The 12,663-nt window shown below is 28.4% G+C and overlaps 2 protein-coding genes across 2 annotated transcripts; one reads left to right on the top strand and one right to left on the bottom strand.

Annotated features, from left to right (window-relative positions):
* Positions 1 to 4,349: 4,349 nt before the first annotated feature.
* OCT59_003562 (uncharacterized protein) lies at positions 4,350 to 5,673 on the top strand (the record flags this gene model as incomplete). Its single annotated transcript, XM_066145695.1, has 3 exons — positions 4,350 to 4,772; positions 4,856 to 5,099; positions 5,195 to 5,673. The coding sequence occupies 3 exons, from the start codon at positions 4,350 to 4,352 to the stop codon at positions 5,671 to 5,673; spliced, it is 1,146 nt and encodes a 381-aa protein (XP_065996392.1).
* Positions 5,674 to 9,364: 3,691 nt separating this feature from the next.
* On the bottom strand, positions 9,365 to 12,141 carry OCT59_003561 (uncharacterized protein; the record flags this gene model as incomplete). The annotated part of the gene is made up of 9 exons (XM_066145694.1): positions 9,365 to 10,071; positions 10,159 to 10,273; positions 10,349 to 10,497; positions 10,672 to 10,810; positions 10,893 to 11,244; positions 11,326 to 11,375; positions 11,457 to 11,566; positions 11,789 to 11,951; positions 12,031 to 12,141. The coding sequence occupies 9 exons, from the start codon at positions 12,139 to 12,141 to the stop codon at positions 9,365 to 9,367; spliced, it is 1,896 nt and encodes a 631-aa protein (XP_065996391.1).
* Positions 12,142 to 12,663: the final 522 nt, after the last annotated feature.

Below are 12,663 nucleotides of genomic sequence, written 5' to 3'. Positions count from 1 at the left end.
GTCCGGAAAACATTCGGAAACGGTCATGTTTTGGAACATTTTCCGGACGCTCGATTCTGGACAAATTCTGGACAAATTCTGGAGTGTCAAGAAAATGTCTGGAATTTGTGTGTCCGGAAAGTGTTCCAAAACATGACCGTTTCCGAATGTTTTCCGGACGCACGGAAAATTTCCGGACATTTTCCATACTTTTCAGGACAAATTCCGAATTTTCTTTTTTTATAGGGACGTGATACACTAGTAACAATTCTTGGCTATGTAGAAGTAAAACGATTTAAAATTAAAGTCCATATATGCATCATAAAGAATTAATAACGATATTATCAGTTAATAAAAAAAACATATGGAATCAATAATAATACTGTATTATATATATTAATAAAAAACAATACAAAAAAGCCACGCGGATTCAATAAAATTCAATTTACCTTATTAAATAAATATTTATAGCAAAATTGTTCCAAAGTTTTTCTTGTAGATTTATTTTAGAAATTTTTTTTTGAAGGAAGAGAGTTTTTACAACGTGTGGGAAAAAATTTTATTGATTTAATGAATCATAATAAATGACGGACAATTGACGTTGATGTCAGCGGAAAATTCAAAAGTGGTTTCGGTTATCGGAAAAAGTGGCGGGTATAAATTAGTAAATGGGTCGTTTCGACCTATTAATAGAATTTTTTTTTTTTTGTAACACATTTCTTTATTAAATATAGGATAGACCTAATTAATTACAGAAATACTTAGGGGCATACATGCCACCATGATATGGCCCTATAACAAAAAAGTCTATCCTACTAAACCAAAACAGAAAAACAAAACATAAACACATACAAACCTATCACGCACCCTACTACCTCCCTAACTATTTGGCTAACCTATCCCAAACAAAAATTCTCCACTTGCTCAGGCGATATTACACCTCTCTTCCAACGTCAAACACCCGCAACCCAACAAACCTACAAAAGCAACATTATTAATCTACAGTATATATCCAAGCCCCACGAAAAAAATGCGTCCGGAAAATATTCTGAAATTGTCCGGAATATAATTGTATAAATTCCGGACAAAATGTGTGTCCTGAAAACATACGAAAATGCGCAAGATTTGGAACATTTTCCGGACATTGATTTTTGTCCGAAATTTGTCCAGATTTGGAATTTGTCCGGAAAAAAAATTTTCTCTGAAATGATCGGCAAGTCATGATATCAATGATATATTTCTTATACAAATACCTAACTGATAACTGTTTATAGCAGTTCAAATTAACATCATAGATAGTATTTTTGCTTGTTCTTTAAGTTTACTTAGTATACACGCAAAGGTTTTGAATACCAGTTTTTTGCTTTTTACATTTTTTGATTTTTTATTGTCCAGAATTTGCCTGGAATTTTTTCTCGTCTAACTACCAGAATTTGTCCGGTTTTTTTTGTCCAGAGATTGTCCAAAATATGTCCAGGATTTTTTGTGTCCAGAATTTGTCCAGTTTTGTCTATCCGAAATTTGTCCTGAATTTTTCATGTCTGGACAAATTCCGGACTTCAAAAAATTCTGGACACCATATTTTTTCATAATTCCGGACATTTTCCAGACATTTTATAGGATACTGGACAATTTCCGAACAGTTTTGGTGACAAATTCCGGACATTCTTTTTTCGTAGGGAAGGAACCAAACTAATCTGAATCCCTAGACCAAAAGTTGTACGGAATAGTGTACGGTAGGTCCACCGGCATTCTCCAGTCCAATTCCTCAAAAATCCGTAGAGAGGCCCTTCGTCACAGAAACTTTTTACTTTTGTTTCTCAACCTATTAATAGAATCTCTCAAATAATAACTTTGCGAGAATTATTTGAGGACAGCATTTCAACGGAAATAACTTTTTATGAAGTAATTAGAATCACAATACCGCATATATTGGACAAATTTGATTCATTCTCTTTATTAAAATGCTTGGAAGATCCCCGAGCCTTGTTCAACTTATTTATCCAAGTAATGTCCGAACTCAGAAAAAAAACGTACACGTACGTGGAAAAATATATTCATTGCATGAAACAGCCTTCATTTACAAACACGTTCATTAAATCCTATAATATATTATAGGGTACGCGGATAATCCATTTAATCTTATGTAAATAAATATTCAAATAGAGGAACTCCATTTTGATCAACGAGATCTCATCAAACATTTCTTGGTATTTTGATATAAGCTTCATATGTTCTCGCATTGGACAGACGTGCTGTTAATTATAAAAAAGCGAACCCCACGCGAACCACCAAAATAATAAATTTATTTATATTTAATAATTACGTGATTTGATAAAAAAAAAACTTATGATGTTTTGTTATGCATTATCATTTGTACAGACATATCAGATGCCAAATATCATAAATTTAAATAAATAATATTAATGCTTTAATGATACCTCATAAAGTTAAAACAAAATATATGCATTATTCCATAAAAATATAAATCCTTAAAAGATTCATAAATTAATCTTATATTTTATCAAATTAATCAAATTAATTTAATTTGTGGAACAAACATGATTTTGACATATGTGTTATATATGTAGCCGAAACTTGCCGAAAACATGGAGATCAATGTCCGAAACTATTTTATAATTCTGGCCAAATTTTTTAGTGCTGGCCAGGATCATATATCACGTGACACCGGATAAAGTTTGGTCACCCGGGAAAGAATGTTATAGTACGCAAAATTTATAATGCGGGCCAAAATGAATAATGCTGGCCAGAAAGTTTCGGCCAAACTTTCAACTTTCGGCTGGAGTTTCGTTTTGGGAATGATTGACCGAAGGCAAATTATCCCGAAACTGCCGAGTTTCGGCGACAAGTATAATATGTGTTACTATTTATGGTTACAATGACCTTCTAAAAAAAGTTACACGAGGAAAATTATTTCTGTTAGGCCGGTTAAATACATTAGCCATATATTGAATTAAAATACTCATTTGAATAATAAAAATTTTCACCATATTAAAAAAAAAATTTCTTTTCCTATCTTAGTAAAATTATTGATCTTGTCATATTATACTTAGATTAAGTTATAAAGACAACAAGTTTTCATTTTTTTTCATAACTTTTTGTATTTTACACAAAATTATCTAAATATTGATATTTTAACCTTTACAAATTCTTTTTTTTTCCTAATATAATCGGGTAAAGTTTCTTAACACAAGTAAGAAATTAATCTCTTTTCTTAATCAGTATCAGGAAATTGCACGACACGAAACTTTGTTTACGTATACTGTAGTATCGAAATCAATAGAATTAATAATTAAAGATTTAACAAAGGCTAACAATCGAAATTTACTTTCTATTTGTTCAAAAAGAATTACACAACACGCAGTCTAGCTTGTTTACATTTTGTGTAATCACGACCATTGAATAACCATGCACGGACAATTTGTGTAATCACGACCATTGCACTAACCATATATTTCGATGCACGAGACGATAATAAAGAATTATATTTTCCGATTTAATGAAATTGCATCATTGAAGCTATTATCAGTAAGTTTACCAAAGAGTCACAACAAAATAAACTTGCATGTGTCACTAACCGTGAAAAAGACTTAAAAAATATATAAAAGTAACTAAAAATTATCCATTAAGCTCAGAGCTAAACTCTTCTGTCCTCTCCTACTAAAAAAAAAAACTAAACATTTTTATTAATTGTAAGTTTTTCCGATAAAATAAAACAAGTTTGTGTTTAAGAAATTAAAAATGGTTGATTTGTATTTTCATTTTGCGTAATGGAATCACTTCCGCGCAAAATGTGATTGACTTTGACCCCTCACTATATTTAATACGATATATGTAAAACTGTAAGTCAAGTCCGTACTTTTGCTGCTCTCGCAACACACGTTCCACTCCACATGTTGATATTTAATGGTGACACACTATAGTTATTTGGGGCTGAGATCCTTTCCCCTTTTCCTTTCCCTTCGTCTCTTTCCTTCATCTTTCCAACGTGAATACCACTTTCCATATAAAAAAAAATTTTGAAACTTAATTTTCTTTGCTTCGCATCGTGATCATTCTGTTGTAGACCAAACTTGACCATAACCCAAACCTTACCATCGGCCTAAATTATCGGCCCTATCTAATAATGCCTTAAGACTGTACCAACAATGATCTCCTAATTTAGGCCGATGATAAGATGATCTACAACAATTCCATCTATAAATATACAGAAAGAGTGTGAAGTTGTTTGGCGGACGCAAATTGATTATTAACACAAACAAACCATTTATAAATCAATTTTTCAATGAGTATACTTGTGTAACTTACTAAAATTTTTTTTTTTTAGAATATTTAAACATCTAGATTATATGGATTTTATTAAGAATGAGTCGAAAACGAAGTCGAATATTGACTTTGGAAAATGTTTAGATTGCGGGAAGGAACGAAATAGCGTTGGATGGTGCAAAGATTGTGAAATTAATGCTCTGAAAAATAATTTCAAAAACTGGACAAGTGGGAATATTAATATGGATAATTTTATTAAACACACACAGCTGCACGCGAATGAAAGTGTGGATTACTTGGAATATGTTAATTTCGACCAATTTGATCTCGTGGAAGACGTAAATAAAGAAGGCGCATTTAGCACAATTTTTTCAGCAGTTTGGATGGAAGGTCCTAGATGGGTATGGGATGAAGAAGCTGAAAAATGGACACGTAATGGACCTGTAAAAGTTGCTCTTAAGAGACTTAACAATTCGCAAAATATTAGTGAAGAATATTTTAAACAAGTAAGATATAGCTCTAAAATGTTTTATTTATCATTGATTGTTTGAATTATGAGTTTATTTTAATTTACATGATTTTTTTATAGCTTTATAAATATCATCGAAGTTTACAAAGCGGAAATACTGCAGATTGTTATGGAATTACAAAAGATCTTACTTCAAGCTACATGTTTGTTATGAGATATTATGAGATTGGAGATTTGCATTCATATCTTGATAAAGCACAAGGAATGCTGTGTTGGAGAGATATTGTAGATATGCTTTGGGGGATATCTGGTGGGATTGAAAATATTCACAAAAGTGGATTAATTCATGGCCATCTTCATGGAGGTAATTTATTGGTTGAAAATGAACTAGGATCAGTTAATATATGTATCGCGGATGTAGGATTACATGGTCCAATTGATGGTCCAATTGATAAAAAGATACCAATAAAATATATGGAGTTCTTCCTTATGTTGCTCCTGAAGTCTTGAAGGGAAATCTACCAACGATGGCTTCGGATATTTATAGTTTTGGAATTATTATGTGGACTCTTTCTGCGGGTACTCGTCTATGGTGCGATAGACCGCATGATCTCAGATTAGCTAGTGAAATTTGCTTTGGTCTTCGCCCTGAAATTATTGATGGAACTCCAAAAGTTTATATTCAATTAATGACACAATGTTGGCATCCTAATCCTTCAAAACGTCCTACTGCATCTAAATTGTCTGAATTATTAGGAAGTTGGACAATTGCTATTTGTGATGACCCAAATCCATCTGAATTGTCTGACCAATTTAATATTGCTGAAGAGAAAAAATTCTCAGATTCAGAGCGAAATAAATTTCAACAACGAAAAATCCACCCCCAAGCTTTTTATACGAGCAGACTCTTATATTTTCCTGAATTAATTCGGCAATGATTATATTCAGAATTTTTCGTTTCTTTCTTTATAAGGCTATGATAAAATTTTAAGATATATCATAATATGTAAAAGATTAAAATATGTATATAGATTATTATCGTTCTAAAAAGGATTATAGAATATTTTACAAAAAATTTCAATTTAATTTCGTTTCTTTCAATGTTTCACTCAAAAAATATTCATAGATGTTCATTAAGTATAGGTAATTATTCGTGTGATTCTTTTATCCACTTTCACTTTCCTTTTTTATAAACTATCTGCAATATGAAATTAAGCATCATTAAACATACATGATTAGAATTATGCTGATTTTTACTAACTAGTATTATGATAATTTTGGCCAGCATTATTTTCAAATTACTATTAATCAGTCAATGGTCATATTAAATATTTTATTTTTTTTCTAAATAGCATATTATGTACCTTATAAGTAAATTTCTATTTATTTTTAATATTTTTGATATAATACCTATATAAAAAAAATCATTTAAGCCAACTTTTTTTTATTTTTTTAATTATAACTTCAAGATGTGAATTTTAAATATTTAATGATATATGTAAATTTTTATCAAGTTTGGTAATAATTTTTATGGCAAATCTAAAATTTCTGTTTTTTCAAAAAGTTAACCAATATTAACCTCATTTTTTTTGGAAATTTCTTAATTTACACGGGGTGTTCACATTTACCCCAGTATCACCGACACTTTTATAATTAAAATTCCACCCCCACGTGACCGGTGACATTTAAAGGGATGTGAAAAAATAATTTTGTGAGGCAAAAAAAAACTAAGTCCCTCAGATAAATATAAACAGTGAAAACGCGGTGGGGTGTGATGCCGGTGATGAATATTACAAAATCACGTGGGGGTTGGAAAAGTGTAGGTGATACTGGGGTCTGGGTGTTCATACACGTATCACGTGACTTTATTAAAAAGTTATGTAAAAAAAAAATTTTTAATAAATATAATTCTGTTCTGCAAGTTAACCTAAAGCGCTGAAGTTGATTTTGATTTATTTAACATTCTTTTTTTCCCCTGTCTTTTCTTTAAATTTAATTCTGCCTAACATTAAAAAATCTGCATAGAAAATTTCTTTTTTGGATACCCGTGTTTAAACACCCCGTTGTAAGACTACACGTCTATGCCTGTAGTAAACTACGTTACCACGACAAAATAGTACTTTATATAAAATAATAATAATAATAATAATAATAATAATGAGATCCTTCCTATTTATAGTAATTTGATTTTTTACTTCCAACGAATTTTGATCTTAGTAAACCTTTTTCCTCTTGTTGGGAATCCAAAAATAACATTTCCAACCTTTCCTGAATATCAACTTTTAAAAATTCCCTAAAATTGATCTTCAAAGACATTACTATATTTAGTAATTTTAGTAATTCATGTGATTCCTAATAATAATACTCCTAAAAATATGTATCCTGTTCAATTGGTAGTTTAACGTCATTCTGGACTGCAGTTAAACAAAAATACTTTCAAATTTTATACACTTAAACTAAATATAATACTGCGCTCCACAATTAATAAATTCCTTGTATAATTCTGGCATTACACCGTATATAAATAGAAATCGCCTCTTTTTTTTATATAAATTATTAATTAATTTTAGCGAATATCAAAGTATTACCACTAATGATTTCACCAGTCCAAATTTTTGAATTTTATAAAATTAATATTATATAAACTAGCTGTTAACCCGTTGCTTTGCAACGGTATACATATAATTCGTTATCCCTTTTTTATGCCAGGTTCATGGTGCAGCAAATTTTAAAAAAAACATCATTAAGAATTTTTCTTTGACGTGAAGTTTATAAACTTATATTGTAGGTGAATTTTTACCTCTTCTGCAAGTTTACTTAGGATTCAGAAGAAGGTTACAAATGCTGATTTTGACTTAACATATAAATATTGATTCTACCATCTTTGTTGATTATTTCCAAAAATGGATTTCGTGAAAGAAAAATTTTTATTAAATAAGTCAATAATTATATTAAAAATCGCCTTTGTCACTCTAAGTAAACTTGAAGAGCAGCCAAAATTACATCTATCTAGTAATTTTTGAAGTTATATATTGTTAAAAAAAATTTCTCTTTACGTGACATAGCTAAGCTGAATGTAACAGGTAACAGGTATCACAGGTATCACAATTCAAAAATATTTATACAGGTTAGTCTATATTACAGTTACACACAAAAACAATTATTATAATTATTATATAAGATTTACAAATAGAAAAGATTTGTCTAAGGTTAAAAAAGCTGCTTATCAGATAATTTTTAAGAAATGCAAAATTTTGATTTTTTTGATTTTTTTACTTTACTAAAAGTTTTTTTTGGCAAAAATTTCAAAGTTATCATTAAATCAATATTTTTAATATATTTGTTATTTAAGTTAAAATTTTGTAATTAGTATTTTTTGATTTCAGCCAAAATTATAAACTAACATTTATAATTCTAACCAATTTATAATTGAGATTGCTAGTAGTGATAATTACTACTGGTGAATGGAATATTATTAAAGGGCGAATTATTATGTTTTGATATTTTGTTTGTATGATACATTTTGTGTGCGATTTAGTAATCCAATATTTTTTTCAAAGATAAATATTACACAAAAATTAATTTAACTGGGCCAATCAAAATTCAAAGGGATAACATAGGATCGTCATCAATATCATGTGATTACCTTTATTATTTTACGTTATAGCTGTAAAAAAATCTCTTAACTAGCACATATTAAACACTCAACTCAGTTTTTGTTACTTATATCTTGTGAAGTTACAGGTATTTATGCAATACATAATACATTAATTTCTAATTTTCTTTTTGCTTTCGTATTTTTTTATTTTCTAACTTAAAGTGTAATTTCACTACTTTGGTCAAGTAAAATCAACTTTCATACTTAAACAAAGTTATTCAGCAGGATCAAAATTATACTTATTTCATAAATGTAGGTATAATATTTGCAAGGAAAGTATGATTTTTATAATAGTATTGATTTTCAAATTTTTCATTTTTCTGCTTTCAACTTCAGAGCGTAATTTTACCACTTTGGTCAAATGAAATTGCCCTTTCATGCTTAAGTAAAGTTGTTTGGTGAGGTAAAAATCATTTATATTCCAGTTCTCATGAGTGTAGGTACAATATTTGTGAAGAAAATCACGTTTTATAATATTACTAATTTTTGAATTTTTACTTTTCTGTTTTCCAACTTTAGAGCGTAATTTAACCACTATTTTGTGCTTAATTAAAGTTGCCCAGCGAGGTAAAAAGTTACTTGTGTCTCAATTTTCATAAATGTACGTGCAATATTAGTGGAGTAGATCACATTTAATTGATTTGTAAAATAATATTGATAAAAAACCATTAAAGTAAACTATACAAATAAATTCCTTATTTACGAATAATTTGGACAAATGACAGACAAAACATTTGACGAATTCCTTATTTATGAATGTGATGTTTGTAGATCCTGTTCTTGTCTGGAAAATATAGACAGACAATTTCTAATCAAAAACCGGATATATTTTTTATAGGGTCTGATTTTATTTATATAAAATAAAAACGTGTAAAAATCTTATCATAATAAAATAAATAAAAATATTTTATAAAATTTCCAATAAATTCAATTAAAAGAGAATGAAAACAAGTAATTATAAAATTATTCAATTAAACTTCACAATCTAAACATTCATCATGAAGTTCTTTTGTCAAAGTATCAAGTATTCGGGATGTATAAATAGCTTCTGGATGAGTAGCTGTTTGACTGATTTCTTTTTCATTTTTTTCAGAAGAAGAGATAAATGCTTTTCTATATTCTTCTGATTCCTTGAATTGCTTTTTAATATCATAATGTTGTTCTTCTTTTTCAATATTCATCACTTCTTTAAAATCTGATCCATCATATGAATATGAATAATAAAATAAATTGATTAGTTCTTCTATTTCAATAGCATTCGGTCTATTATTTGGGTTTGAATCCCAGCACTTTTTCATCAAGTCTATATAACATTTTGGTGCTTCTGATTCAATTATACTAGGTCTAATTTCTTCTTTACAAATATCTAATACTAAATAATGATCATGTGCGCAATTAGAAAAAGGCTGTCTTCCTGTTGCTACAACGTACATAATCATACTAAAGCTGTATATATCTGCTGCTTGGGTATAAGGTTCTCCTCTTAATACTTCAGGAGCTATATAAGGAGTAACTCCATAAATACTTGTCTTATCTGTATTATCAACTTTTCCACTTAATCCCATATCTGAAATAAATATATGCTCATTAGATATTCTTAAAGAATTATCAAGTACTAATATATTTCCTGTATGAAAATCACGATGAAACATATTTTTTTCATGAATTAACTTAAGACCTTTAATAATAATTGATAAAATTTTTATAATATATAACCAATTAAGTTTATTATAATTTTTATTTATCCAATGATAAAAATCTCCACCTTTTGCATAATCAAGGACCATAATATAATCTTTTGTATCAGGATTTTGAGTTATTCCATATACAGAAAGAATATTTTCAGTTTTATTATATTCTTTAATTGAATATGCTTTGATCTATTTAAACAAGAAAGATATTATTATTATACAGTATTAAAAAAAAAAGTGTTAAAATTGAATATGATTCCATACCTCATTCAGAAATTCATCAGAGATATTTTTTGAATTATGAAGACATTTTAAAGCAACTTCTTTTTGTCTGTTTCTTAAATATTCATCTTCATAATGCAATGGGCCATCCATCCATATTGCTGAATATACATCAGCAAAACCACCTTTGCCTATTTTTTTAATATCAATAAACTGATCGTATGGTATCCATTCAAATACTATATCATCAGTAGAATTAATACTTAATTGCATTTCTCGAACCAAATTATCGATTTTTTCATTTCCACTAGTCCAGTTTTTAAAATTATCTTCTAATTCACTTATTTGACACGGTTTACACCAACCATCAGGCATTTGTTTGCAACATTTTTCACATCGTAAATATTCTAAAACTAAGATATAATATTTTAAATCCGGATGTTGAGATATTCCATATATTCTAGTACTATCAAAATGAATTCCTCTAATTGAATATGATTTAACCTATTTAAATAAGATAAATAAATCATTAGTAATATAAATTAGAAAATACACGTCTAATTAAGTTTGTAAGGAATTTTCATACCTCATTTAGAAAATCATTAGTAATATTTTGAGAATTATATAAACATTTTAAAATAACAACTTGATTCTGCTGGTATCTTACATAATTTTCATATTTTTTACAACATAAAGAGCCATCCTTCCATATTGCAGAATATATTACACTGAAATCATCATTATCTATTTCTTTGATATCATTAAACTGACTGTATGGTACCCATTCAAATATTATATCACGGCAGTTTTCAATTTTTAATTGCATTTCTTGAATTAAATTATCTATTATTTCGTTTCCACTGGTCCATTGCGTAAATTTATTTTTTAAGTCGCTTATTTGACATGATTTACACCAATTATACACTATATTGGTGAATCTTTTACCACATTTTTTACAGTATACAATTTGAAAAACCATGATGTAATCTTTTGTATTTGGATCTTGAGATATTCCATACAATAATTCATCAGTACGTGTTATTGAATACAAATATACTTTAATTTTAACCTCAAGAAATCATATAAAAAAAGTATTATATTAGTATAAACATATCTATTGAATGTTGAAGGAAAATCAGAAATTTCATACCTCATTTAAAAATTCATTAGTGAAGTTTTGTGAACCACATAAATATTTTAAGGCAACTTCCTTATTCTGATATCTTCTATATTGATTTTCATCCCAATGTAATGGACCATCTTTCCATAATGCGGAATAAATTGTAGCAGAATTACTATTTTTACTTATTTCTTTGATGTTGTTAAACTGACTGTATGGTATCCATTCAAATATCTCATCACTACTAGTATCAATTGTTAATTGCATTTCTTGAATTAAATTATCAATATTTTCATTCCCACTGGTCCAGTTCATAAAGTTATTTTTTAAATCATTGATTTGACATGGTTTACACCACCTACATGATTCATTATACGCATTTGTATATCGTTCCTCACATCTTTCACAACACACGCATTGAAGAACTAGAATATAAATTTCTGTATCTGGAATTTGGGATAATCCATATATTTCATATATTTCGTAAATCAAAAAGTCGTCTTTTTTGATAGAATATGCTTTAACCTAGTATTGAATTATAAAATTTTAATATTAAGTTATTTAAATGAAGTCTAATAATGTACTATATAGAGAAATTTTATACCTCATTAATGATATTCTGTGAATTATACAAACATTTCAATGTAACTTTTTTATTCTGACAGCTTCTTTTATATTCACATTCATTTTTGCAATAAAGTAATGGACCATCCATCCATACTGCCGAAAATACTTTAACAAAATCGTCTTTGTCTGTTTCTAACTCTTTTATATCATTAAATCGATTATATGGTATCCATTCAAATACTGTATCATCGAAAGAATCAATTTTTAATTGCATTTCTTGAATTAAAATATTGGTATATTCATTTCCACTGGTCCATTTTGGAAAATTATTTTTCAATTCATTTATTTGACATGGCATACACCATCTATTAAATAAGTCTGTATATTTCTTACCACATTTTTCACAATATGTGTTCTGAAGAGTCATAATATAATCCTTTGTAGATGTTGATATGTCGTAATGAAAGTGAAAATTTCTAAAATTTTTTTTTTTTAAAAGGGAGGCGCAGTAAATGGTAAATATTTATGAAATTACAATTCATTCTGTGTTACTTATATTAAGGGTCATACATTTTGTTACGCTTGCGGATCGGCTAAACGCTTGGTGTTCACCTTAAAATATGGCACGACAGAATGCAGTTGAAGCCACAAAGCAATTAAACTATATATG

Source organism: Rhizophagus irregularis, chromosome 11 (assembly GCF_026210795.1).
Source record: "Rhizophagus irregularis chromosome 11, complete sequence".
In the NCBI taxonomy this organism is placed as follows: Eukaryota; Fungi; Glomeromycota; class Glomeromycetes; order Glomerales; family Glomeraceae; genus Rhizophagus; species Rhizophagus irregularis.
Note: the sequence above shows the minus strand (reverse complement) of the source record. Positions and strands in the feature narration are given on the sequence as shown.